Here is a 26,645-nt window from a genome sequence, read left to right on the forward strand (position 1 = left end):
ACACTTCTGCCCTGGCTTTTCTCGCTGAACACTGATGCTTCCACCCTCCCCCTTTCCATACTCTTGACTGCCTCCGCCCCTGCACCATGACTATCTTCCTGGACATCCGCCCCAGCCTTTGGTTCTGTCACCAGCTCCCTCCTGTTCTCTGGGTGCTGCAGGGCCTGGCTTGGGGGAAGGGAGCTAGCTGTCTGCGTGGAGTGAAGAGCAAAATTGGACAGGGTGAGATCTCTTTCGGTGGCCACAGAGCCCAAGGTCACACCGCTGGTTCTTAGGATAAAGAAAGCCCCCATTCCTATCATTGCCAGACCTCCAAGCCCCCAAACATGAGATCTGTGTTATGGAAACGGACACACAACAACCGTTTCCCCACCCGGGGATGATAGTTTGCCGTTGCTCCAGCCAAAAGAGCTCAAAAACCTGGGTTGGGGGAACAAAAGACAAATATCGGCCAAGACTCTAATTTGTAGACTCTTCCCAACCCAAACAACATGGTCCTGGTCACGCATGATGGCGGCTCCTACCGCAGCAATGGCAGCCGGCTCCAGCCCGGGGCGGGGGGGCAGATGAGAAGAGGCTGCTGAGGTTGATGACACATTCAGGTGTGTGTGAGGCCAGCCAGGGATGATAGCCAATGGGAGACCAAGCTGAGGATAAGACCAACAACATTTCTGGGGCTCCTGGGTGGCGCAGTTGGTTAAGCGTCTGCTTTCAGCTCAGGTCATGATCCCCGGGTCCTGGGATGGAGTCCCGACTTGGGCTCCCTGCTCAGTGGGGAGCCTGCTTCTCCCTCTCCCTCTGCCTGCCACTCTCCCTGCTTGTGCTCTCTCTCTCTCTGTCAAATAAATTTTAAAAAATCTTTTAAGTAAATAAATAAAATAAAAGACCAACAGCGTTTCCAAAGGGATGCCCTCCTGAGCCTTAGGCGGAGATCCAGCATGTTCAGGAGGGCTACTAGAAGGCACAGGCCAGCCCCAGCGTAGCTTCTTCCAAACCAGGCAGCATTCTGAGCACTTTGTGGATATTCACTCATTCGATCCACACAACAACCTTATGGTATAGGTACTTTTATTATTTCCTAAAGGAGTTATATAGGTTAGAAACTGCAAAATATGTAACAAATATATTGGTTGGAAGTTGGGGCTCAAGGGGTTAAGTAACTTGCCCAAGGCATGCAGGTGAGACTGAGATTTGAACCCAGGCAGCTGGGCTTCCAAGTCGGTCTTCCTAGCTGCCAACACGAGGGAGCTAAGACAGTCAGGCCCCCTTTGACCTCCACCCACTAGCTGGGCTAAGACTGGACTTCAGTGTCTACTGAGAATTAGCAGATGGTTCTCAACCTGGAGAGATTGCAAATACGGTCAACACCTGGGCTCCACGCCTGAGGAAGTCTGGTTCAGTTGGCCTGAGGTGAAGTCCAGCCTGTGGGAAATGCGGAGGGCAGAGTGAGCGGCAGTTTGGGGGAGCTCCTCAGCTTAGAAGCGCACAGCATCTCTCCCATCCTGACAAACACCTACCTCCCAGCTCTGCCACGCCCTCCACTTATGGCCCTATCTCCTTCCTCTCTAACTACAACCAGACTTCCTGAGAGGTGTCTCCACTCCCCTCCCGTTTCCCTCCTTAACCTGCTGTGGGCTGGCCTCCAGGAAGCCAGCCTTGCCAAGGTTACCCTTTTGGTGTTGACACAGCGAACATTCACTGCTCGGGCCTCAGGCCTACTGAAATCTTTGAATGCAGATGATGACATCAGTGGTCCTTGCTTCTAGAAGCTAACCCTCTCCCAACTCTGGGCACAACGCATTCTCCTTGTCTGGGAGTTTCACCCATCTTTTTAGATGGCTTTTTGTAACAAACCATACAAATATGTTCTGAAGATGGGGCCTCCAGAGACCCCCAGGCCTGCCCCTGCCCTCGAGGAGTTGAGAGTCTTGTCAGTACCAGAGGTGCTCAGCGCCCTTGAGGCAGCAAGGTGATTCCTCCAAGAGAAGCCCTGACTCCTTCCCCCTGTCTCTCTGCATCTCTGGCGAAAATGAGAAGAAGAGCAAAGCTCCGGCTAGGTCTCTTTTCACCCTGTGAGCAAGAACCCAGGATGCCTCCCTTCCGATTAGAAGACAGTTGGTTACCGGGACAAGGTGTGGTTTGTCTGCCTGTGTTCGTTTTGCCAGTTTGGTCATGGAGTCCCTTTGTAATGAGCTCCTGGCACAGGTGACTTGTTTCCTGGGTCCTTGTCCTTCTAAATACACAGAAACAACTTTGAACAAGATATATTTTAAGGTGGTTTTTTTTTTTTTTTTGAGGAAGGGAGAGAGAACACACAGTGGGCTAGGGGCAAAGGGAGAAGGCAAGAGAGAGCCCCAAGCAGGCTCCCACAACACCGAGATCGTGACCCGAGCCGAAATCAAGAGTTGTACCTTCATGACCGAGCCACCGAGGTGCCCCTGAACAAGACAGGTTTTAGATGTTTTAAAGCCAACGATTCTCTCATGCCTTGTGCCCTGGGGGATAGACTTTGCTAGAATCTGCAGTATGCTGGCAGGGTGGAGGTGGGGGAAGCAGTGAAGAAGGCCGGCGGGATTCTCCACTGATGCCATGGAGAGCAAGGTTGGACGCCGAATCTCACTATCCTCTGGCTGCTGGATGTTGGAAAAGCCTCTTTCCCTCTCTGAGCCCCGGCTTTCTCCCCTGTTCTTGGGCGTCGCCATCATTAGCTCCCGCGCCGCTAGTGAGGATGCTGGGAGATGACCTGTGCGTGCCGTAGGCGTGATCCTGTGCCACAGTAGGCACTCACTAAGAGCTGGGGAAACCGAATCGAATTGTATTCAGCCGTGGTGCACAGGCTCGTTCCGGGCCAAGAGAGAAAGTGTGTGTGTGCAAGAGAGACTTGCAAAAAACAAGGCCTATCTCTGTGCACGTCTCTCCTCTGGGAAGGAAGGGGCCCACACAGTGACAATAGAGCAGGGGCGCTGACTCAGACAGCCAGTTCCTGCTCACTTCCCCTCGCTGCAGGACAGCGGCTGGGCCGAACGGGAGGTCAGCCCTCTGTGGGGCTCTGACTTGGGCCTCTGGCTGAGAACCTTCCCTAGAGAAAGACAAGACCAGCTCGCAGACAGCACCCCTCACTGGTCTGCCGTGACGGGACCCACTGAAACAGTGTGGCCGTGGGCAGGAGGTGGGGGGCAGAAGGAAGTGGGAAAGTAGAGAGAGGAACCTCACTTGTCGAATCCAGCATTGCTTTCCCTGGGCTGCGCGGCCTGGGGACCACTTCACAGGCAACAGAGCATGTGACCGACGGGGCCAAACTGACCTAGCTGGGGTGCAGGGAAACGGGGTTCAGGAAGAGTCCCTAGGTACCACACTGAGGACCCTGGGGACGGAGCTTGGAACAGTGTGGAACCCCTCGGTGCCCTGCCCACAGTGCAGGCCCACAACACATTTCTCCCTCGCATGAGGATTTGCTGGATGTGGCGTCTTGGTCATCTACACCGCTAGGATGGAGAGAGCCGAGTCTGTCACCCTCTTCTGGAGCCGGGGAGGTGAGTCGTTGGGGGAGGAGGGTCGCATGCATGCTCAGCGGTGGGGAGAAGGGAAGGAATTGGGACCCATGGAGGAGGAGGGGCTTCCTGTGTTCCGAGCTATCCCGAGGCAGCCTGGGCCGTCTTGGGGTGAAGTGGGTTTCCTTAGGACTAGAGGTATGCCAGGAGGGGTGGCGGGGCCACTCGGCCGAGGTGCCATAAGAGGAATTCAAATTTGGGTGGCTCTGGAGGAGAGGGTGGATGTGACCACATCCCAACCCTGATAACTCTGGGATTCTAAAGGGGTATCAGAGTGACCGAGGAGATGTTCGTGTGTGTAAGAAATGCTGTATTGCTCATTTTCTACAAATCAACTTAACGTACTTTCCGGTCATTCGGATGGGGGGTTGGATGCCGTCTCGGTCAGTCTTGGCGCTTTACCCACCTCGTGGACTCCTGCTGAAATGCGGATTTGTGTGTGTGTGTGTGTGTGCAATACCAAAGCATGGGGGCGGGGGGAGGGGCCGGAAAGGGATGCCTGTCACTGGTCATCCGTTCGCACAGGTTACTAGCCAGGGACCCAGTACCTTCTAATCCCAGTTCCAGCCCGATCTCCTGGCAGTAGGGTGGAGTAAAGTTCAGAGTCCTGAGGCGCACCAGCCTCCCCTCTCTGGCTTGGGTGAAGAGGATAAGCCTGGATAGGGGAGGCGACGCTGCAGTTGCCCGCCCCTGGAAATGGCCTGGGGACTCTAGTCGCCGCTGCAAAGATAGCCTGTGGATAAGGAGGGACTTTCTAGAGGCCTCTCCGTGGGTTGTCTTGAAAAGGAGTGAGGGGTTGGGGGTCTTTGGACAGGTTGCCTTTCTCGCAGTCACCAGGCAGGTCCCCTTGGGCAGACAAGGGCAAGCGAGAGCTGGCTTCCCTCTTCTAAGGAGGAGGAGGGGGAAAGAGGCCCTCCCCTCCCCCCTCCCCCTGGGATGCAGGCCCGGCCCCACCCTGCAGTGGGCTCCCTCCTCCCGCCTCCACAGCTACCTCCCTGGCACCCCATCTCTTTCCCTCCTGCTGGGCTCCCCGCTTCCCCTCCTGCCCCTCTGAAGCCATTGTCCACGCTGTGACCAGAGCACAACTTTATGAAATGGACCCGGCTGCTCCAGATCCTCCCATGGCTGCCCACTGTCCACTGGGAAAAGCGCAGATTTCTCCCTCTTCTCTTCTGCTTCCTTGCTACTCTCTAAAAACAGAGCAGAGATAATATCGTTTCTCACTAACAGCTCTGACATTTCATAAATCTCTGCCCCAGACAACTGGAAAGGGCTATATTTAACCTTCTGCCTTGTAGCTTTTGATGGAGGGACTTGCTTCAGGCGCTCCCTTCCAACGCCACGGGAGACCAGAACATTCTCTTTGTTCTCTGCAGGCCAGAGCCGGCCTCTGCCTTCAGCAGGAACATGCAGGCTGCTTGGCCAGCTGGCCCGCCTCAGAACACCCACCCTCCCCTCTCTCTCCAGGTGAAGGAGGTCCCCGTTCTACCCCCTGGAGGGTGCCCCCTCGCCTTTCTTATCTGCAAACACTTGAAAGACTCCTTATGAGTCCCGTAGCCGCAGAAGTGGGACAGCTGGTGAGCACAAGAACAGGACGGAGGACAGGGCCAGGAGGTGTGGGCCAGGCTAGGGGAGAGAGAGCCGGGAGAAAAGAACAGGCGTCGGCAGGGGTCTAGCTGTGGCCGTCAGAGGGGGCGAGGAAGTCATGCTAAGTAACGTGCCGGCCCTGTCCGCAAAGCTTTGCGCGTCTTGCCTCGGGTGACCCTGGCAGCAAACCTAGGAGGCAGGTGCTGTCCTTACCCACGTCGTATGCCACTGAGGAGACGGGGTCAGGGCAGTTGGGCGACTTAGCCAAAGTCCCACACAGCTTGAAAGCAACAGAAGCTCAAGCTCTGCTCTGAGCTGTGGAGCCCAGCCCAGTAGATGAGGTGCTCCGATGGTCCCGGGGGGCTGCTTCCCACCTCGGCTTCCATATTCTGCTCTCTTGCGCCTTGCGGACGGCAGCTCCCGGGACCAGTCCCCTTAAACAAGGAGCCGTCCGGTTCTTTTCCCTCCGTCTGCCCCCCCCCAACACCCAGGGTCGTGCCCGGGTGACAGCCCCACCCTTGCCGTGGTCTCTCCCACAATGGGGGAATGACAGTCCCCGGGGGCGCTGGCTGGGAAGCTTTCCCTGGGCCGCCGAAGGGGCAGCTCCGCCGCAGTGACTGCTCCAGAGCCAATGAGAGGTAATAGAGTAGTAATGACAGCCACGTTTGTAGGGCACTTTATTGTTTACCAACTGCTTTCCTAGTCAGCAGCCTCGTCGGGAAGGGAACTCCAAGGTGATCTTAACGGTACACAGTACAGCTTTAAAGAACATTGAAGTACGTGGTGAGAAAATGATTCACGCGCCCTTCTCTTTCTAGCTTTCTGATTACATCAAAGAGAAGGTCTCAGCGTGGTGCTATTCTTCCACCTCTGTAATGCGTGCTAATCTCCTTTTGGAACAGAGCTGGAGGGGCCTCAGGCTCGAAGCCACTGACAGGCAGTGATATCCACCTAGGATTTAATGACTCCGGTTTCCACCGTATTTATTTTACAGTGACTTTCTCTCTGGGGCAAGTGAAACTCCTTCTGTGTTGGTGTTTGGTTGCCAGAGACAATTTCCTTTCGTAGAAATTTATTTAAGCAAAAGACGTTGCTGTCGAGAAAAAGATGAAGTGAATCATGTATAGAACCGGTGGTGGCCAGATAAGGCAAAGCTCGTCCAGGTGGTACCCACGTGGCAGAAGCTTGGGCACCATTGGAACGTGGCAGTCGATCAGCACCCAGTTCCTCGGCCTGGCCTCTAAGGCCCTGCAGGGTCTGCCCCTGCTAGTGTCCCGGACGTCGCTGTCCCTTACTCCCCTCCCTCCCCCACACTATACTCTTCCAAGCCTGCCAGCCTTTGAGCACGCCATGCCCTCTGCAATGCCTCTCCCGCGTCCCTTGTCCTCCCATCAAACACAAACTCATTCTTCAAGACTCCGTGTAAATGGTACGTCCTCTAGGAAGCTGTCCTTTAAGCTAAGCACTAGGTTCATTTCTTTCTCTATTACAGTGTCTCTCCCGTGGCTATAATTATTTGTTTATAGGCCGATCTCTTCTACCCTATTGGTTCCAAGTGATTTTATAAGAAAAACTTAGACGGGGGGTGGGGGAGGCAATAAAAATGGGACTGTGAGTGAGGCCTGTGCACAGTGATTAGGCCTTGGGGACTGTCACAGCTCCTGGGATCACTTGTAATTGAGGATTTCCAGATGCCAAACCAGAGCCTACACAGGCCACAAAGCCTGTCTGGGGACTGCTGCTGGGGGGCTGTGGCAGGTCCCATGTTTTGGGGTGCCTTTAAGATCAACACCTAGGATCTAGGGACGCCTGGGTGGCTCAGTCGGTTAAGGGTCTGACTTCGGCTCAGGTCATATCCCAGGGTCCTGGGATCAAGCCCCATTGTCGGGCTCCCTGATCAGCGGGGAGTCTGTTTCTCCCTCTCTCTCTGCCCCTCCCCCACCCATTCTCCCTCTCTCCCTCTCTCAAATAAATAAATAAATAAAATCTTCGGAAAAACACCCACCTAAGATCTAAACGAAGGAGGCAGTATTGGTTCAAGGGAAAAGTTGAGCTGTGACACTGTCCTAATGACAGCCTCAGCTGATCCCACGAGAAGCTCTGGAACCGGATTGGTCCTTCAGGGTTGTTCTGAGTCCAGGTGGGGAGACCAGGCATTAGATGCAGGCTGCCTCCGGGGAGGGACCATGGCCTTGGGCGAGGCAGCACTCCTCTGAGGAGGTGGCCGGGGAAGGCCAAAGAGGACTGTCAGCCAGCAGCACTCGGTCCTGGGTGGGCCTGGAGAGGGGCATCACTGTGTCTACCACTGGAGCCTCGTCAGCGCCCCTGCTCTGAGGCTTCAGGGCTAGGGAGGTGGGGAGAGGACATCAGTGATTTGGAGGGCACAGTGTGGCTGCCAAGAGTTGGTGACTGGAGGGGCCTACTAAACATTTCTTAAAAGAATGAATGGCTGAGGGGCGCCTGGGTGGCGCAGTCGGTGAAGCATCTGACTCTCAGTGTCAGCTCAGGTCCTGATCTCAGGGTCATGAGATCGAGCCCCGAGATGGGTTTCATGCTCTGCACAGAGTCTTCTTCAGATTCTCTCTCTCCCTCTGCCCTTTCCACTCACACTCTCTCTCCCTCTCTCAAATAAATAAATAAATAAATCTTTAAAAGAAAACAAGGAATAAATGGCTGAGTATGACGTTCTAGGCACTGTGCTTAGAGGCAAGGAGCCAGAGACAAACAAGTCACAGGGAACTTCTGGTAGAACTGGGATAACAGATATGCTAAGAGACTCGTCCAGAACATTGTGGAAAGTGCTACAATGTCTACTACAGACCGAGCGTCCACAGCACTCTGTTCTTGCTTCTCTCGGAGGCCTTACCATAGGACCCTTCTAACAACCCTCTAGGGCGTGATTTATTGTCCTCACTCTACACACGAGACAACTGGGATCCAGGGATTCACTTTAGATGTCACTGCTGGTCAGATCGCCAAGCCAGGCGGGGGCCCTGAATGGTCAGGCTTCTCAGCCCGTGCCCCCTCGCCCCTACACCACCCAGCCCCTCTCAAAGCCACATGCAGTCCTTTGCACTTGGCCAAGTGCTTATTACATACATTTCGCCTTGTCATAGCCCTGTGAGGGAGCGAAATTAAGGTGTCAGAAGAAAGTAGGCTTTTACCTTTATTTTCTTAACCTGCCTGCTATGCTTTCAGAAATAGACACATTCTGATCATATTTATAACAGTGACATTCTTTTTTATTCTGGTTTTCTTTTTTTTCCTACACATTCTTAACCACCTGTGAAATTCTGCCATTACACTCATCTGTTCTTCCATATCTTGTCTCAAAAGTGAGAAAATTGTGATCAAAACCCAGTTAGTTCCTTTTGAGCTGTGAGGGGGGGGGGAAACGGGTTTTTTTTTTTTAATTTCAGCCTCACTCAAAAGGGCAAAACAATTGATTTGAAACATTAAAATGTATGAAGCCAAGAATATCTCTGATTTTATGTGTGATTAATACTCTAGGAGAGATTTGGGGGGGGGTATATAGGTTGAATAAAGGGCCATCTAGAGGCAACTAAAAATTACCCTGGAGGAGCTGGGTCTTGAGAAGGGCAGCTGCCCCTTGTTCCCTCTCCACCCCTAGACTGTACCCTCTCCCCACCCCTGTGTCCACCTTCCTCCTCAAACTCTAGGCCAAGTCTCTTTCTTCTCTTCATTCCCCGCCTAAAAGACTTCTTGTCAACTGTCAGTGCTGGCCCCATTTGAGGTTGTACCAGAAGAATTCTAGCATCTCTCCCAATGAGTTCCATTGTGGTCTGGTCCCAGAGTTCTCCTAAAGCAAAGCTTTTCTCTAGAGTTTCCCCAGCAGAGCTATCACACTGTAGAAACCCAACAGTGGTTCTATCTTCCAGAGGAGAAAAGTCTCCATGTGTTCCCAGAGAGAATAAAGATGCACACACTTCTGTCCCTGCCCAGTGTACCTTCGTTTGCCATCACTATCACAGGACTCTAATTAAAATTTCCTCTTTCTTGGGCCTCCTGGGTGGCTCAGTTAAGCGTCTGCCTTCTGCTCAGGTCACGATCCTGGGGTCCTGGGATCGAGTCCCACATTGGGCTCCTTACTCAGCAGGGAGCCTGCCGCTCCCCCTGCTTGTGCTCTCTCTCGCTGACTCTGTCAAATAAATAAAATCTTTAAAAAAAGTCCTTATCTTACAAAAATAAAATCAAATAAAATAAAATTTCCTCTCTCTTTACAACCACCAAAATATGCTGCCCTCAGGGATTAAACAAGGGAGCCCTCATTTCTACTCATTTCCTCGACTTCCTCGTAGAGAGCTTGCAGTAAGCAATGGTGGCCCAAGTGTGGTACAGGGGTCAACTTTATGCTTTAAAGATTAGCAAGATAAATAAATCACTCTTATGAAAGTGTAATTTTCTAAGAGTTAAAAACATGACCCCCATTGAACTATATAGTGATCACTTATCAAAAATTTATTCAACTCATTGATGAGGAAACCAGCATTGTGATAAAGCTGATTCTTAAAAAGATAACAAGAGTTTGGCAGTTCCTCAAGAAGTTAAACGTAGAGGGAGCCTGGGTGGCTCAGTAGGATAAGCACCTGCCTTTGGCTCAGGTCATGATTCCAAGGTCTTGGGATCGAGCCCCACATCAGGCTCCTTGCTCAGAGGGAGTCTGCTTCTCCCTCTCCCTCTGCTCTTCCCCCTTCTCGTTCTCTCTCACTCTTTCTCTCTCTCAAATAAATAAAATCTTTTTTAAAAAATGGGGCGCCTCTGTGGCTCAGTCGGTGAAGCGTCTGCCTTCAGCTCAGGTCATGATCCCAGGGTCCTGGGATCAAGGCCCACGTCTGGCTCCCTGCTCAGCAGGGAGTCTGCTTCTCCCTCTACCCCTCCCCCCTCCTTGTGTGTGCTGTCTCTCTCTCTCAAATAATTTTTTTTTAAAAAAAGAAGTTAAACATGGAATTATCATATGACCCAGCAATTCCTCTTCTAGGTATAGACCCAAAAGAATTGAAAACAGGACTTGGACAGATACTTGTAAATGAATGTTCATAGCAACATTATTCACAATAGCCCAAAAGGCTGAAACTACCCAATGTCCATCTATGGGTGAATGAATACACAAAATACGGTATATCCTGATAATAGAATAGTATTCAGCCATAAAAGGGAGTGAAGTTCTAATCCATGTGACACTATGGTTGAATCTTGAAGACATTCTGCTAAGTGAAAGAAGCCAGACACAAAGAAGAAATTTATGATTCCACTTATGCAAAATATCTAGAACAGGCAAATCAGAGGGACAGCAAGTAAACTGGAAGTTCCCAAGGGCTAGGCGAGAGAGAGAAAATCCGTGCTTCGTGTTTCTATGTGGGGCGATGATAAATTTTGGAAATGGAGGGTTGTACAACTGTGTGACTATAGTTAAGCCACTGAGCTGTACACTTGCAATGATTAAAATGGCGAATCTTATGTTGCACCTAGCTTACCACAATAAAAATAGTTTAAAAAAAGACATGAGAGACCAAAAGATATGAGAGACTTTAAAAGAACGCTGGAATAAGATAAAAATTTTGGATACAAGATTGGGTGTGGCTCTAAGATAATAAAACGCTAACCTTTGTTGCTGCCTTTCCTACTGGACTGAAATAACTTTCATTTCTACGAGACAAAAATCATTCACAACTTGCCAGCCTTCTCCAAGGTAACTTTTTACTTTACAGAGTGGACCGTAGTCAATAGTGAATAGTCGGGCAGCCTCATGGATGATACTCTCATATGTTCTTGAAAGAGTGCTCAGCCATCTTGACAGACTCGTTGTCAAGTTCTCGATCTTTTTTTTAACACCTCAAATAATACATGGCAAACCATGCTCCTATGTGCGTCTCCACGAGAGAATCTTAACTTCACTTGCAACTTAACTTCAAAGCCCGACTCTCATGTGGCATTAATGTCTTGGTGGCATCTTCGGTGTGGCAGCCAGCGAGGGTAGTCCTGGGCCACCCATCAGTCCCCACTTAGTCCATAGTGGCCTATTACCACCAGACGCATCTTTCAAAGCACCACTTTCATTGTGTTCCTCCCACACACAGAATTGAAATGATCCTGATCTAGCCCACACTTCGTAGACTGGCTCATGGAAGCCTCTGGAATCTAGCATGGATAGAGATTCGGAAAGGAGCTTTCAAGTCTCATTGCGCTCAGCTCCAGCCAGGTTGGTCTGTCTCAACTCCTTGCTGTGTCTCAGACCTTTGCTCAGGCAGACAGTCCACCATTTTGTCCCTGGCCCATCTCTTATCCTAATGCGCCTGCTGCCGTTTCCCAAATCTCAGCCATCCATGTTCCACTGTCATAAATTTTGTTTGCTATCTGTACTGGTTTCTTTCTTTCTTTCTTTCTTTCTTTCTTTCTTTCTTTCTTTCTTTCTTTCTTGCTCTCTTTAGTATCTACTCTTGGGGCGCCTGGGTGGCTCAGTCAGTTAAGCATCCAACTCTTGATTTCAGCTCAGGTCATGATCTCAGGATCCTGGGATCAAGCATCAGGCTGTGCGCTCAGTGCCGAGTCTGCTTATCCCTCTCCCTCTGTTCCTCCCCACCTTCATAAATAAATAAATAAATAAATAAATAAATAAATAAATAAATAAAATCTTTGAAAAATAAAAATGTACTCTTTTTAAAAGATTTTATTTATTTGTCAGAGATAGAGAAAGAGCACAAGCAGGGGAATGGCAGGTGGCAGGCAGAGGGAGAAGCAGGCTCCCCACTGAGCAGGGAGCCCAATGCGGGACTCGATCCCAGGACCCTGGGATCATGCCCTGAGCCGAAGGCAGATGCTTAACTGACTGAGCCACCCAGGCGTCCCCAAAAAATGTAGTCTTTTAAAAGATTTTTATTTGCCCAAAGCTGCAGGTTTGATATGCTAATTAAAGAAAAAATTTATCTGTGTCCCACCTGAAACCACATTTGTTTCCTGCTTGATTGCTTTCTAATTATTTGGTATGTTTGGCCTGACTTGAAGATTGTAAGTTCCTTGAGGACAGGTACCATGGCTTTGGTGTCCCTCCAACACGCAACACTGACCTATGCACTTGGCACGTCCCCACCACGTAGTCTTTGGTGGACTCAGTGTCCCATCTCCTTTGGTAAGCTTCCCATCAGAACACCGATGGCTTTCCTTTTGTCCCTTTAGTGTGCACAGAAACATTGAAAATGTACTCCCGGTCCTCCAGGGATGGATATGCTGCCTGGGGGAACAAAAGCGCGTGCTCTTGGTGAGGCAGGCAAACCTAGCTCCCTCTTGGCCACCTTCCACATGTGTTACCGTGAACAAGAAGCCTCCCTACCCCTCAGATTCCTCACGAAGGAAATGACAACAATAATGAGAGCACCTGCCTTGCCTACCTCGTAAAACGGACGGGAGGCCCCAGTGAGGCAACAGTTATGTAAGCGCTTTGTAAACAAGAAAATGACACCCATATTTTAGTCAAACGACTCCATGAAAATTAGTTCGCAACACAGGATGGCCAAATACAGAATGTCACCAGGCAGTTTCCCGAGCTCCAAATTAGTCCCTGTGGCACCTGCTCACTAATGGGCGGAAGGATTCCAGAAAGCTTGCCTGAGATGCATCATGAGGCATGAGTGGAAGTTCAGTAAAGGCTGGGAGTGGGGAGGGGTGGCCTATCCAGGTGTGGAGGACGCAGGAAGCAAATTGAATAAGAGAAGAAAGATGGAAATGTGCTTGGAGCTGGTGAGGAGGCTAATTGGGCTGCACAGAGGGAAGTGTGAAGGGGCAGAGGGAGAAACACAAGGTGTACCCAGACGGTGGAGGCCATCAGTGCCAGGCTCAGGCGCTGGGCCTGCCAGCTGAGAGAAGTCACTGGGTGGTTCTGGAATGGAAGGGCATGTCAAGAAACCATGCTTTAGAATGCAGATTCCTGGGCCCCTGGCTGGCTTAGTCGGTTAAGCATCTGCCTTCGGCTCAGGTCATGATCCCGGGGTCCTGGGATCGAGTCCCGCATTGGGTTTCCTGCTCAGTGGGGAGCCTGCTTCTCCCTCTCCCTCACTCTCTCTCAAATAAATTTTAAAAACCGTAAAAAAAAAGAATGCAGATTCCTCTAAGATCAGACTTCTTGTCCTCCTCATCATCTATGTACCATTTATATGTTTTCCTTGCAAAATAAAATGCAGACTCATTAGACCAAAAAAATCAAAAGTAAACCAACAAGTATTTAGAGTGAAAAATGAAAGTCCGCCTTTAAGTCACCCCTTCCCTTTGTTGGCCGATTCCAGTCTCTTTCAAGGACTACACCTGTTCTCAGCATATTGTGACTCATTCCAGGTCTTTTCTTATTAATATGCCTCTGTGTGTGTATGTGCGTGTGTGTGTGTGTGTATACGCATCCTTTTATACAAATGGATTTCTATTGCACATTTCGTACAGAGCTTTGATGTTTTCTAAACTTAATATGTCAATGGACATCTTTCTATGACAGGATAGCTCTTCTTTTGAAAGGCTGTATAGCATTCCCTAGTAAGAATATGCCACTATTTACTTAACCAATCCCCTATGGATGAAGACTTCTGCAATTAATTGTGCTTTTTCTTTTCACTTTTATGTCTTTAAAGTAACATATGCATGTAACAAGGGAAATGAAACAGTATAAAAGAGTATTTAGTGAAAAAAGTAATTCTCCTGCCTATCCCTAACTCCTCACCCTGCCTTAACAGCCTCCCTCTCAAGAGGCATCCATGATTACCAGTTTCCTGTGTGTCCTTCCAGAAATTGTCTATGCATATACATGTGTGAGAGTATGCACGTGCACGTGCACACGTGTGTGTGTGTGTGTGTGTGGAGAGGGAGGGAGGGGGAAGAGAAAGAGAGAACATTCCATATAAGCACATATCATGGCTACACGATTCTTCTAAATAGCCATGCCGCAATTTATCGAACCTATCTTCTGTCAAAAGGGGTTATTGCCAGTACGCAGCCATTACGTGTAGTACCGCCATGTATATCTTTGTTCCTGTATCTTCCTGTGCACTCCATCTCCTGTGTAAATTCCTAGAAGTGGCGTTGTTGGGTAAAAAGGAATGCGCACTGAGATTTTTGACACATAAGGCCAAACTGCCCTCCAAAGAAGTTGTTCCAGGCGACCCTCCTACTGGCCCATGTGTGAGATGCCTGCTGCTCCGTACCCTCTCTCGCTATCGTGGCACATGACAAAACCTTTCACCCTCACTGGGGAAGCCGGGAAGAACCTGAGATGGTTGCGCAGGAGTGTGGTCAGGGAAGACAGCGACTGCCCAGTTGTTCCCCGTGAGTATGGTTGACTCTCTCCTAACAGCCCGATGGCAGAATAACTTCACAAACATTGCTGGGGGCACCCAGGAAAGACTCGTGATCTGCAACCCCACACAGCGCAGGTCCTTGACTGCCAAAGCGGTGTTTTGGTTTCCTGCCATCCTCTTCCAGCTCCACACAGAACCTCTTCTGGACCACCTTATGTGCGTCACCAGCCAGGACTGGGAAGGCTAGATGGCATTCTGCTGGAGACTGGGCCTCCAGCAAAATGTGTTTTCTCCTATTGTCTGCACATTCGCGTGCACACACTGAGAGGATGGGATATGGAACTCAAGACCCAGGCTCAGAAGCGCCAGGCCAGTCCCTGTGATGCACAGCTCTTGCAGGGTCCGGATTCCCGAGACTCTAGGTCGGTAGGCCTCTTCCAGGTTGCAAGGCCAAGGATGTGCTTAAGCGTCCTTGGGTGGCAGGGCATGAGTGTCAGGAGTCACGTGTAAGTGAAGGAGAGGAAGCCATCTCTGGCAGCCGTTACCCTTCGCACCTGATGCCTCAGGAGCTCTGGACTAGCCAAGCGCCATGTCTGCCACTTCTACCACTCATCTCTCTGTCGCAGCCTCTCCTGCCACTCCCTGTGGCCTTGCTTTGCCCACTCCTCATGGCTTCTGCTTAGTGCTATCTCCCTGGGGAGCTAGCTCCTGGCTTCTGGGCCACCCTACTGCACGCGCTTCTCCATACGTAATATGACACATAGCATTCCCCAGGAAAGGACTCTCATGGGGTCAGTTGGTCACTCTGAAGTCTGGAACGTCCCTGTCATTCTGGGTCCTCATTGCGAAACAGAGACCACTGGGCACTCTCGGTCCCAGCTGAAGATGGCTACCATTGACTCGGGCATGGGCCCCCTCGTCAGTTCAGTCGCGACCAAAAGCCCAGTGCCGGGCACAGAGTAGCCACTCATCATCGAATGAGTAAATAGGAGCCCAGAATCAGGGAATCACTTCTGTCCACTTTGTTCGCAAGGGGCCTATTAGGGGAGGCAGGCACACAGAGTACTGTAGGAGTCCTTTCTGGTCCATTAGGCTAAAGGCCAAATTTAGCAAATTAATTACCTGGGTTTCTGATATACTTGTCTCCGAATGTAGAGGGGCAGCGTGGTATATGGAGAAGAATGCAGGCGGGCCCCTGGGTGGCTCAGTCGGTTAAGCATCTGCCTTCAGCTCAGGTCATGATCCCAGGGGCCTGGGACTGAGTCCCCAGTCAGGCTCCCTGCTCAGTGGGGAGTCTGCTTCTCCCTCTGCCCCCCCCCACTTGTGCTCTCTCTCTCTCAAATAAATAAAATATATTTTTTTTAAGATTTATTTATTTATTTATTTGACAGAGATAGAGACAGCCAGCGAGAGAGGGAACACAAGCAGGGGGAGTGGGAGAGGAAGAAGCAGGCTCATAGCGGAGGAGCCTGATGTGGGGCTCGATCCCACAACGCCGGGATCACGCCCTGAGCCGAAGGCAGACGCTTAACCGCTGTGCCACCCAGGCGCCCCTCAAATAAATAAAATATTTAAAAATAAATAAATAAGTAGATAGATAAATAAATAAGTAGTAAAAAAATAAAATAAAATAAAATAAAAAGTTAAATGTTCTGGCTTTATCCACTAAGCTCCCAGTAAATGACATTTGAATTTTTCAAGTCAAATCCCGCCAGTCACCTCCAACACTTCCTCTTATTGATGTTCATTACCAAAGGAAAAAAGCCTTTTCTTTCTTTCCTTTCTGCTGGTCCTTTAGCTTTGAGACAAGGCAAGGCATCTGATGAATTTGCGAACATTCCTTTCAAATACTACAAATTCCGCCTCGCTCTGATAGTGCCACACCTGAGTTCTATTTTATTCCCTGGGCTATTTCTCTATTTTGATTGGAATTGATTGCTGGGAAAGGCACCTTCCCTGCAGACACGGGGTTCCGGCCAGGACCCCATGTGGCAGTAGGGAAGGAATCTCTATCTAATACATAGGTAGTTACAAGTCATCTCCCGGGGAAGAGCCTCCTTCCGCTGCTTTCTTCCAGAAGCTTAGGTATTCTCTAGGGCGGGTGTCCCACAGGTGATTCATCTCTCCACTGATGGGTATTGAGATTTAGTTCTTAAAATTCATTCATTATGGGCGCCTGGGTGGCTCAGTCGGTGAAGCGCCTGCCTTCGGCTCGGATCATGATCCCAGGGTCCTGGGATGGAGCCCCAAATCGGGCTTCCCTCTCAGCTGGGAGCCTGCTTCTCCCTCTGCCCCTCCCCCCTGCTCTTGCTCTCTTTCTCTTCCCGTCTCTCTCAAAGAAATAAATAAAATCTTTAAAAATAAAATAGAAGTCATTCCTGCACTCAACAAATAAGTGCCCACTACATGCCAGGCATGAGGACAGGCCTGGGGCTACAGAGGTGAACAAAACAGACAAGGTTTCCAGGTTCCCCCATTACCAACAGTGTGGCAGTGAGCGTTCCGGTCTCGTACATCTGCGTGTACATGTATGACTACTCCCCTAGCAGAGCTTTATGCCAGTGCGGCTACTGGATCAAATAGTGTGTGAACAGTTACTTTGGAATACCGCCCTCAAAAAAGGCTTCACGATTTAGGCGTCCACCTTTCCCCCTGCCCATTGCTCTCTTAGGTATATATCCTAGAGAAACTCTCATGCAGGTGAACAGTGGTGCATCGATCATGAGTGTTCACGACAGCCTTGTTTACGAGAGCAGTAAAGTTGAGAAACAACGGGAGAATAAATGAAATTATTGTACATCCACACGATGAAATGAAAATGCCCAAACCAGAGCTACCTGTATCTACATGAGTATCTCTCACAGACCTAAAGGTGAGCGAAGAAAGCAAACCCCAGGGCGCCTGGGTGGCTCAATTGGTTAAGCATCTGCCTTCAGCTCAGGTCATGATCGCAGGGTCCTGGGATCGAGTCCCGCCTCGGGCTCCCTGCTCAATGGAGAGCCCGCCTCTCCCTCTGCCCCTCCCCTCCGCTCGTGCACGCTCTCTCTCTCTCTTTCTTACATGCGTGTGCAAACACATGCACGTGCACAAAAATAAATAAAATCTTTTAAAAAAAGAAAGCAAACCACAGCAGGATATGTACAGTTCTATAGGACGTATATGAAGTTGAGGAATATGTGAGACGGTGCTGTATATTGTATATTGATTATAAGCATATACAGAGTGCGCTTGAAGATACCCGATTCAGGAGGACGGCTACCTCTGTGGGGGAGGAGAATGTGACCGAGATACACAGGGGCTTCGACTGAATCTGTAATACTTTATTTCTTTAAATAAAAGTTCTGGGGGGCACCTGGATGGCTCAGTCGCTTAAGCATCTGACTCTTGGTTTTGGCTCGGGTCATGATCTTGAGGCTGTAAGATCGAGCCCCGCATATGGAGCCTTGCTTGAGGGTCTCTCTTTCCCTCCCCACTGCCCCTCCCCCAAACCCCTGCTCATGCTTGCTCTCTCTCTCTTAAAAAAAAAATGGAAAGAAAAGAAAAGAAAACGTTCTGGGGCAAACATAGGGAAATGTGTTTGTTCCTAATACTTTTCTGTATGCTTGATATAGTTCATCAGCTGAAAAAAGAAGAAGAAAAGAAAAGCAGGGCAGAGTTTCCTGCTGCTCCTTTTTGCAGATGAGGAAACTGAGGCTTAGCAGGTTCCCAGCCCAGCCCCTCTTGGAGCCCACCCTTCTGTCCAGGGGTACCATACAAGTACATCAGAGAGACCCATAACCTGTATGGGAAGAGACCTTGCACCCCAATTCACTGAGAATCCCCTTCTTTCGCACACTCCAGTATAAACCCTTGGAATGGATTTATGATTCCCGGCGTCCAGGCCCAAGAGGATGACCACTCAATTTTCTCTCTTGTCACTCTAACTCTGGTGCCTGCCTGGCTGTCTGGAGCTTCTGGGTATACTCGAACCAAGTGTGATGAGTGCTGGGGGCAAATGTCAGATCCAATTCTGATTTGGCAACAGCCTTTACCATGAGCCCGCCATTGCAGCATGGGTACAGTGAGAAGCGGCAGCATTGCAAAGCGCTTTCTGGAACCACCGCTGCCTCTGGCCAGCAGCATTACTCTAATGAGGTGATAAAATGGGACCATCAGACCTTATGAGCAGCACTTGGCCTGAAAGAGAAACTAGGAGGGGTAGAAAGGGCTGTCCTCGGTGCTTGGCCCTGTTGCCATGGCCCCTGTTGCCATGGTCCCCAAGCACTTTTGCTTATTATTTCTTTCAATCATTTGTGGCGTCCGTGAGCAAGCAGGATCTAGAGACTCTTTGAGGCAAACCAGGAAGAGAGTGGTTAACAGCAAAGATAAGAGAGAGTAGGGAAGTAATTAAATAAACAAAAAGTGTGGGCGGAAAGAATTTGGTGCATAGAAACAGGAGGCCCAGAAAACAGGGTTTTTTTTAAAGGAATCTTCTTGAGATGTCATAGACTGAGGTGGCTGGGTCAGAATTAGCTAAGAAGTACCCATTATGTAGCTGCCATATGTTACAAGAACAGCAACTCTGTGCCCTGGATTTTCCAGAAAAGTCCTAGTTTCGAGTATTTGGTTCTGTTTGTCAGACCAAGAATCCTGCTTTGAGATTCAGAAAATAGGGTCACGGTGGATAGTAGCTGTCTAAGTCATCCAGGAAAGGCCGATTTAGAATTCACTCTGCCCTCGCTAGTTGGCAGGGAATCCCCACAGGGCCTGCCCCTGCGTCCCAAAGGCCCGAGCAGAGTGGCCCCTTATACAGCCAAGAAACCTCCAAGTGCCTCTGGACTCTGTGCCCCTCCACACCCCTATAGCCCTCGAGGGAGGGTGTAAGCAAGAAAAGCATAGGTTTTGACCCCCACACGCCGACTTTCAATGTGCTCTGTGCTCCGCCTTAACTCTGTCAACTTGGGCAACGCTCTGGGCCTCCATTTCCTCCTCTGTAAAATGAGAACAATACCCATGACAGAGGGTTTTTCCAAGCATCAAATGAGGTGTTAACCTTTCAAGCCCATCCAAATGTTAGTTGTTACAATTCATTCCTCCATTCAACAAATACGCATGCGCGGCCACTTGCCGGGCACGGGCACGAGGCCAGGCCTAAGGGATACAGCCCAGGGGGCATCAGCAAACATTAGCCAAAGAATCACCAACCCAAGGTCCACATGGAGGAGAGACAGGGTAGAGTTTGTGAAAGTTGACTCCGGCTGCCGTGTAGAGTGAGAGGTCGGGAGATGGAGCGGGAGGCCCTTCTGGGCTTCTGCCAGCCATGGTAGCCTGGACTGGGCTGGTGGCAGTGCTGGTGAGAAGTGGTCAGATTCTGGATTGTTCTGGAGACAGAAGCAATGGATCTCGCTGATGGACTGACGTTTGGCAGCAAGGAGGAGGCGAGTAGCTTAGCTAATTGTGTGCCCAGGGCTTGGGCCACTGGAGCCGGAAAGACAGTTCCAAGGCTGCTAGGGAAACCACGTGGAGGCTGCATGTCTGCTCTCCTCCCTTCGGTCGAGCAGTGCACTGAACACTGCAAAGATCGCAACGCTTCGATCTGCGGGATCTGTTCAGGGACCAGTGTATGTTCCTTAAGTTGTATTCCCTTCAGACCTTTGGCTCAGTATTTCTGGTTCTGAGAGGCTAGAAGAGAAGAGAGCCCAAAAGGCGATGGGGAGATGGGAAGGGCCAAAGACAAGGCTGGGTTTCCTAACACTAGTTAACCACGCTTCAGAGTTTTCAGAGGAATTTTACACCAAGGATGCGCTGTCATATTTTGCCAGTTCGGGCCCAGAGCCATGTCCTGACTCCCCCAGTCCAGTGCTTTGGTTATTTACTGCGCTGCCAGGTCCTTAACATTTTGAAGGGTGTGGGGGGCTGGGGAGCGCATCTCTCCATGAAAAAGAAGTTCTAATAGACATTCCAGGCCCTTCTGTATTGAAGCGGTTTATTCCATTTGCATTGAGAACGATTGGTGAAAGAAAATTTGCTGTTTTCCCACACCACTCGTCCCCAAACCACATCAACAGGGCTTTCATTTCTCCATCCTAGCAGGCCCACCCTCCAAAAGCTATTATCTGCTTGACAATCGGGTGAGACCTCTTGTCTTTTTTTCCTCTCTCAATTAAACTCTAAGGACTGAGGTTCCCATCTGCCTTGGAGCAAACAAATCTTTTGTTCTGTTTCCCAGAAGCTGGAGCACTTTTTCCCCCCCTTTCTCCAACCTCTTTAGTTCTCTTTTTCAAAACACTTGACCCTCTTAGTGATTTTTAGCTGCAGATGGCAGATGAAATTGGTTTCCCAAACCGGGATCAAGCCCTCCCTCCGAAGCCCGCTGCTTTCGCCCTGCCTCCACCCATCCCTGAACTAGGAAAGAAAAAAAGAATCGCATGCACATTTTCTTTCCTAAGTTCTTATTCATCTCTTTCTCAGCAGTCGTACCTTAACAGGAAGGGAGCCAAAGTGCTGGGCAGAAATGGCGGGGTGTACTCCCACTGGGGGGGGGGGGGTTCTGTCTCCACCGTCCCTAGCGGAGTCCGTCCAGCCTTCCTCCTCTACGGGAAGACAGGGCCAGCGAGAGATACCAAAGCTTCGGGTCGAAGCTCAGCAAGGAGCCAGCAGAAGCGCAAGGCTCTGGCTCTCCATTCACACATCTTTGTGGGTTTGAAGATGACAGGAAAGAGAAGGTGAAGATGGAAGAGTGCAGAAAAGGGTGGGGGGAGAAAGAGGAAGGCGAGAGGGGTGTTTGCAAGTAGGAATAAAACTGTGAAAAGAGTAAGAGAAACTCTGATGTTTTGTTGAAAACCATTCATACTTTTGTACTATTATATAAACTGCTACAAGAAACCATTCCAACATGCAAAATATAAATATAAGAAAGGGGTGCCCGACTGGCTTAGTCGGTGGAGCATGTGACTCTTGGTCTCTGGGTTGTGGGTTCGAGTCCCACGTTAGGTGCAGAGGTTACTTATAAATAAAATCTTTAAAAAAATGAAATAGGGGCACCTGGGAGGCTCAGTCGGTTACGCATCTGCCTCTGGCTCGAGTCATGATCTCAGGGTCCCGGGATCAAGTCCCACATCGGACTCTGCTCAGCAGAAAGCCTGCTTCTCCCTCTCCCGCTCCCCCTGCTTGTGTTCGCTCTCTTGCGCTCTCTCTCTCTCTGTCAAATAAATAAATAAAATCTTTAAAATAAACAAAATATAAGTAAAGTTTTATTTTTGTTAAAAAATACCACATTCATTGTTAAAACCTCAAATAGTACTGGAGGATTTAAAGTGAAAAGTACAGGTCAGAGTCCTTTCCTCTCCCTCTCAAACCCCTCCTCCTCCCCCCAGGAAGCCATCGATGGTAACAGTTACTTGTGTGTCTGCAGACTTCTTCAGTGTATATAAACATATGTGTGCTTTCTTTTTTATTTATTGTTTACATTTTAAGTAGGCTCTGCGCCCAACGTGGAGCTTGAACTCACGACCCTGAGATCAAGAGTCGTATGCTCGCTGACTGAGCCAGCCAGGTGCCCCATGTGTCCTTTCTATGTGCACAAATGAGATTCATACTGTACATGCTGGCCATTCCTTGTTCTTTTTTTTTTTTTCTTAAACCTAACAATAACACTCTGAAGTTTTCCCGGTTCTGCTCATAGAGTTCTACTTCGTTCTTCATAATGGCTGCACGGCATCCCATTGGATGGCTGCTCTGTGGTGTGTGAAACCCATCCCCTGTTGATGGACCTTTAACTGAAATAGAAAGTCCAGCCCAGCACTATCCAGTAGAAATGGAATGTGAACCACAAATGTGACCCACCTATGAAATTTAGAATTTTGTAGTAATAGCCACATTCCCCCCAATGATTTGAAATGCCACCTTTATTACACATTACACATGTATAATACCCTATATTATACATTTAGAAATGCCCATATATGGGGCGCCTGGGTGGCTCAGTCGATTAAGCTTCTGCCTTTGGCTCGGGTCATGATCCCAGGGTCCTGGGATCGAGTCCCACATTGGGCTCTTTGCTCAGCAGGGAGCCTGCTTTTCCCTCTGCCTGTAGCTCTCTCTGCTTCTGCTCTCTCTCTGACAAATAAATAAATAAAATATTTTTTAAAAAGAAATGCTCATATATACATGAATTTGTTTTGGACGATTTTATTTCATTCACCAATTTGCCAGTTTTGACACCAGTATCCCCCATTTCCAGCAGTCACATGTAAAAAGTAAAAAGAGAACGATGAAATTAATTTTAATGACATATAGCATTTTATCCAATATTATCAATACTATTTCAATATGAAATCGATATTAAAAATTATGAGTGAGTCATTTTACATTCTTTGTTTCATATCAAGTCTTTTTTTAAGATTTTGTTTATTTACTTGAGAGAGAGAGAGAGATCAGGAGCAGGGGGAGGGGCAGAGGGAGAAGCAGACTCCCCGCTGAGCAGGGAGCCCGACGTGGGGCTCGATCCCAGGACCCCAGGATCATGACCTGAGCTGAAGGCAGATGCTTCACCGATTGAGCCACCCAGGTGCCCCTAAGCCTTTATTTATTTTTATTTATTCGTTTTTTAAGTAGGCTACACATCCAGTGTGGAGCCCAACTCCGGGCTTGTGCTCATGACCCTGAGATGAAGACCTGAGCTGATACCAAGAGTCAGATGCTTAACCGACTGAGCCACCCAGGCGCCCCTCATATTAAGTCTTGAAAATCCAGTGTGTGTTTTATACTTACAGCGCATTTCACTTCAGACTAGCCAATTTCAAGGGCTTAAGAGCCACGAGTAGCTGGTGACTACTGTACTGGACAGTGGAGGTCTAGGAAGCAGAGGTCCAAAATGGCCCCACGTCTGTGGTGGGTGGGAATGGATTAGAAGGGCAAAGGCTGAGGACAAAAAACCTCAACTTCACCAGTCCGAGCAACTCATGGGGCCTCTTGGAGCCATGGTGTGTGGACCCCCATGAAGTCACTGCATGCTGGCTGGGTCCATGACAGAACAGCTGAGACAAGCGCAAAAGGGCCTCCTCCCCAGCCATCGTGGGTTCTAGCCCTGCTGGCCGCAGAGATAAGGAAAGTCCTGAGTGCTCAGGAGGTGATTATCTGGAGCCTGTCCCACGTTTCCCCCCCCCCTTTTTTTGCCTCTAGAGGTGCCTCTGTTCACAGCTTCTCATCGTACTTCTGACTGTACTCAACACCCAATGCCCCATTTCCTTTTTTTCAAAAGCAGAGTGGTGTGGCAATGGCCCTCTGAGGAAAGGCTGGTGCTAGGGTCGGGGAGGGTGTGGTGGGAGGAAGCCACACCGTGGCTTACTCAACTGCAAGACCTTAACCAGTGGCCCCATAGCTGCCTCGGTCTCCGGCGGCAGTGGTGGCAGCCATGGCAGCACAGCCCAGAGCGTTGAACGGTGAGCGCAGGCACGATCGTGGACTGCGAGGGGATTCGCGGCGGGCTGTGCGTGAGCTTGGGTGTTAGCACCTGGATGGGTGCTGGCAGCATGGGAGGAGGCAAGTGGCCAGACAGCACTAGGGACAGGGAAACCAGTTTGGGCCTGGCCTGAGCCTGGCCAGGTTTGGGAAGCATTTGGACTCCACAGTGGGCTTGAGGGCTCGCTTGCCCCTGGGTTGGCAAGAAGCTGAGAAATGCCATTATCCCCTGAAGGGCAGCATGCTGTCCCTGGGCAAAGGTGGTGGCCACATGCCCACTGCCTGACTGATTTCCAAACAGGCCCTACCCTAGCTTACCCGTCATCTGCCGGCCAGCCACAAGAACCAAACCTGATTCTGTGGGCTGTGGGCTGGGCCAAGGGCTCCGAGTGGACTCTGGTGCAGAAGACAGGAATTTCTTCCTATGGCAGCTTGGGAAGGAGCCCCTCTTTACCAGCTCACCCCATTTCCCTGTGGTGGTATCGGGGTGGTGCACCAACATTCCTCTTTCATTCTGACTCCTGCCTCCTCCGCCCCTGTGGCCTAGAAACTCGTAGCAGTATCAGACTCCTGAGACACCGAGCAGCACCTGGCTGCTTTCTGCCTGGGCGCATAAGCTGGACACTCGCAGAGAGTCGAGCCTGGGCCAATGGAAAAGGACTAGGAAGACAGACCAGCTTCACGGCACATCAAAATCCCATATGCACATGGTGGCCTCACCCCAGCTTCTACTGTTCTGTCCTCCTCCCCCAGCTGGCCAAAGGGTGGAACCCCTGCTGACTAGGACTCTTCCCCGAATGTTGGTGGCTCAGCACTTAGTGTAGGGCCTGGCACATACGGGGGAGCTACCCAGTAGAGTTCTCCTGGATGAATGGATGGACGGACGGACAGATGGACAGATAAAGCAGATGGGTGGCTGGGTGGATGAATGGATTAACATGTTCTGTATACCGCCTTTGCTGTACCGTGTGCTCCCAGCGCTCTAAAACTCACATCGTCACTTCAGTGCCCTTTATTCCAGGCACCTAGGCTCCCGCTAATCTCCACTAAGAAAAGGTGAGGAGCATAAGCAGTCAGGAGATTCCTGAGCATAGGCTGGGAAAATGGTCTCACAGCCTTGCCTCTCCTCATGTTCCTGCAGTTGGGGTCATCTGGGCTGACTCATCCTACCTCGAGAATCAAGAGCATGGGGATTGGTTTCAAGTCTCAGCCCCGCTATTCCCTATCTGTGTCATTTCACCTCTCCGAGATTTAGTACTTTGTTCTGTAAAACGCAGCTAAAACTACCATGTGGGATTGTGGTAAGGCATAAATGAGAAAAAAAAAAGTATCAGGTTGAACACCATGAAATTGCCCTGAAACAGTTGAATATCAGCAATTTGGTATGGTTCAACCTAATACATGAAGTGCTTTATAAAGTTTGAAGCGCTGTAATAAGTAGCCCTCTATTAGTCTTCATTATTCTTAAGAGATGTAATTTGAAAGTCAGAATATTCTTTTAGCAAGAAGTGACTAATCCCTTTCACCAGAATATGGGTCAAAGTAACAGAAACAAACACTCCTCCACCAATCACAGATACGGGCATTTCCGGGAGCGGTTGGGCCTGGGAAATAGGGACTGGGTATTTTTAGACTAGACTGGCTCCTGGAAAGCAAAGGGGGTGAGGGGCGGGATGATTCGTGGTAGCTCCTCCCCAGAAATGACCTCCCCACAGGGGTGCAGTAGGAGCCGGCACCTTCTCCTAACCTGGGTGGGAGTGCCCACGGCCCAGCTCAAGTTCCAAGGCAGAGATGGCTTAGGACGAGCCTTCCTTCTCACAGACAGAGCCGCCCGGGCCCAGGCCACCAGGCACTGGGAGGAAACTAAAAGCAGCTGCCTGTCGGGCTTTGTCTCCCCTAGTGGCAGCTGTTAAGCCCAGCTCCTCTTGATCAGCAAAGATCCAGGCCTGACAAAGCTCCAGTTTGTTGCCGATCACCACACTGGGCACGGTGGAGGGTTGGGGGGGGGGCGCAGGACACCTCTCACCATCCTATATATCTGCTAGTCAGCCCCAGCGCTAGCTGTCCAGGTCGCTGAGATTTCAGGCCAGGGGAGGTAGTGAGGAGTCGGGAGAAATGCCCGTTGATGGACTGAAGGACCACTAAAGCACTAAGCAAACATTTATAGAACGCCTGCCCAGTGTTTCCTACCGAGGGCATGATTGCCATTTTGTGCAGGACAGTTCTTCTTTGTACAAGACCGTCCCACACATTGCAGGACACTTAACAGCAAGATAAGGGTAGGGTGCCCCCTGTACGCTTGAGAGCTGAGTGAGTCCTACCTGTCAAGGCTCCATAACTACACGTTGGCTTGATGGCTGTGAGCTACCCCATGAGCCTGGTGCCTGGGCGATCCTGGCTGGGCCAGTGGACTCATGTAATGTTGCTTGCACAGGGCCTGGGACCCGAGGAAAGAAAAGCCAGAGAAGGGGCGCCTGGGTGGCTTGGTCAGTTAAGCATCTGTCTTCAGCTCAGGTCATGATCCCGGGGTCCCAGGATAGAGCCCTGCATCAGGTTCCCTGCTCAGCAGGAAGCCTGCTTCTCCCTCTGCCACTCCTTCTGCTCATGCTCTCTCTCTCTCTTTCTCTCTCAAATAAATAAATAAAATCTTTAAAAGAAAAAGAAAGGAAGGAAACAGGGAAGGAAAGAAGGGAGGAAGGAAGGAGGGGAGGGAAGGAAGGAAGGAAAGAAGGCAGGCCGGCCAGGGAAGACATCCCCCAAGAGCTGCCCA

The 26,645-nt window shown here is 50.1% G+C and overlaps 1 protein-coding gene across 2 annotated transcripts in view; it reads left to right on the top strand.

The window, feature by feature from the left end:
* Positions 1–26,645, top strand: part of NHSL2 (NHS like 2) — a 255,572-nt gene that overhangs the window by 176,047 nt on the left and 52,880 nt on the right. The window contains exon 1 of one of the 2 annotated variants that reach the window (XM_026485752.4): positions 2,315–3,533. The exons of the other annotated variant lie outside the window; for it this stretch is intronic. Coding sequence (XP_026341537.1) covers positions 3,491–3,533 — 43 coding nt within the window. The 5' untranslated portion in view covers positions 2,315–3,490. Of the gene's footprint in view, positions 1–2,314; positions 3,534–26,645 lie in introns of those variants that run through there. 2 annotated transcript variants of the gene reach the window in all.

Source organism: Ursus arctos, chromosome X, assembly GCF_023065955.2.
Source record: "Ursus arctos isolate Adak ecotype North America chromosome X, UrsArc2.0, whole genome shotgun sequence".
Lineage (NCBI taxonomy): Eukaryota > Metazoa > Chordata > Mammalia > Carnivora > Ursidae > Ursus > Ursus arctos.